General features: G+C 41.2%; 1 protein-coding gene across 1 annotated transcript; it reads right to left on the bottom strand.

Annotated features, from left to right (window-relative positions):
• Nucleotides 1–14: 14 nt before the first annotated feature.
• LOC105555733 lies at nt 15–878 on the bottom strand (the record flags this gene model as incomplete). The annotated part of the gene is made up of 2 exons (XM_012002777.1): nt 195–878; nt 15–102 (listed from the first exon to the last, which is right to left on the bottom strand). Coding segments are annotated over exons 1-2 (500 nt in total), but the record flags the coding sequence as incomplete, so codon positions are not given.
• Nucleotides 879–1339: the final 461 nt, after the last annotated feature.

Here is a 1339-nt window from a genome sequence, read left to right as displayed (position 1 = left end):
TGGATAAGCCAAACTTGGGAGCGTTCTTGTCCTGGATAAAGACATAACGCGCATATGCGTCGCCTATCTCGCATTGTATACAAGCCATGAGCCCGACCAAGCCTACGAAGAAACAATGATAAAACATTTCTTCCGGCTTCGAAACAGGGCAGTTAAGGGGACAGTTTAAAAGTTAATTTTTTCTGTAATTTTACCAAGCGTTTCTTCGCCCTGTGATACAAGGAGCACTTCTTGATCTATGCTGACAGATTCCTTCAATGCTGCTTTCACACCTTCCAGCCACGATAGATTTTTCTCTGTGATATGAATTACTGTCGATTTTCTCCCTTTCTGCCGTTTCTTCAACAACAAGTAAGTCTTTCCTACAGGATCAGTTTGTCTGCTAGCTAATGTTAAGTCAGTATCTTTCAATGCGGTTTCCAAATCCAGTCGCGCAGCGGTCTCCTCCAGAAGAATGAAACAACCAGGTTTTAAGGCAGCAGCCAAATTTTTGAGAACGGTATAAGATTGATTGGACAAAACTTCCGCTGCTATAACAAGGTGTGCTTCGAGAATGAGAGGTGTCTCGTTCACATCTTGCGTTACGACGTCAGCGTTCACGTTCATTTTACTCAAGCTCGCCGTGTAATTATCAGCAGAGACTGCAATGATTTGTAAGTTAATCTGAAATAAAAAATACAGTTTTGTAGTAAGTTTAAATATTGAAGAAGCGCCTTGGAAAATAAGGGATTAAATTATGACCGTCGATTTACTAAAATTAAAAATAATATTTCGTTTCAAATGGCACAGATTGCTTTGTTTAAACGCATTACTTATTTGTATAGGTTCTATTTAACATTGCGACAATATAATTTATTACAATGGAAGGTAAATATGCAGAAAAGGTCACACCTCACTGATTTCCTCGCCACATGGATATGTTGTAGGGGAGAGTTTTCTGAGTAATTCCCCGCAAGAATCAAGTGGGGGACGGCATTGGTTTAGGAGATATAACAAATTGAAAACTAAAAATTTTAATACTTTTTCTTAGTAATTTTTATTAAAATGCCTGTGTAGCTACCTTTAAAATCATATACAAACTACCATTTTCATTTACAAGGTCACACCTACCCCCTCCCGCAACGGTCGGTACGGATTGAACACACACACACACACACACACACACACACACGCGCGCGCACGCTTCTTCTCGCGGCGCAGACTGACCGAGCAAACGAGATCCACTCCACACCTCTGACATAGGGTGGGTAGGGTTATTTTTAACGAAGTGGGCCCCCCCCCCCGAAGGGGGGGCGGAACACACTGTCTTCACGCATACATTTTTCTATCTACATTTGGT

Source organism: Vollenhovia emeryi, unplaced genomic scaffold, assembly GCF_000949405.1.
Source record: "Vollenhovia emeryi isolate VEMERY1.0 unplaced genomic scaffold, V.emery_V1.0 DF949426.1, whole genome shotgun sequence".
Classification (NCBI taxonomy): domain Eukaryota; kingdom Metazoa; phylum Arthropoda; class Insecta; order Hymenoptera; family Formicidae; genus Vollenhovia; species Vollenhovia emeryi.
The sequence above is the reverse complement of the archived record's forward strand: the minus strand, read 5'-3'. Positions and strand labels throughout refer to the sequence as shown.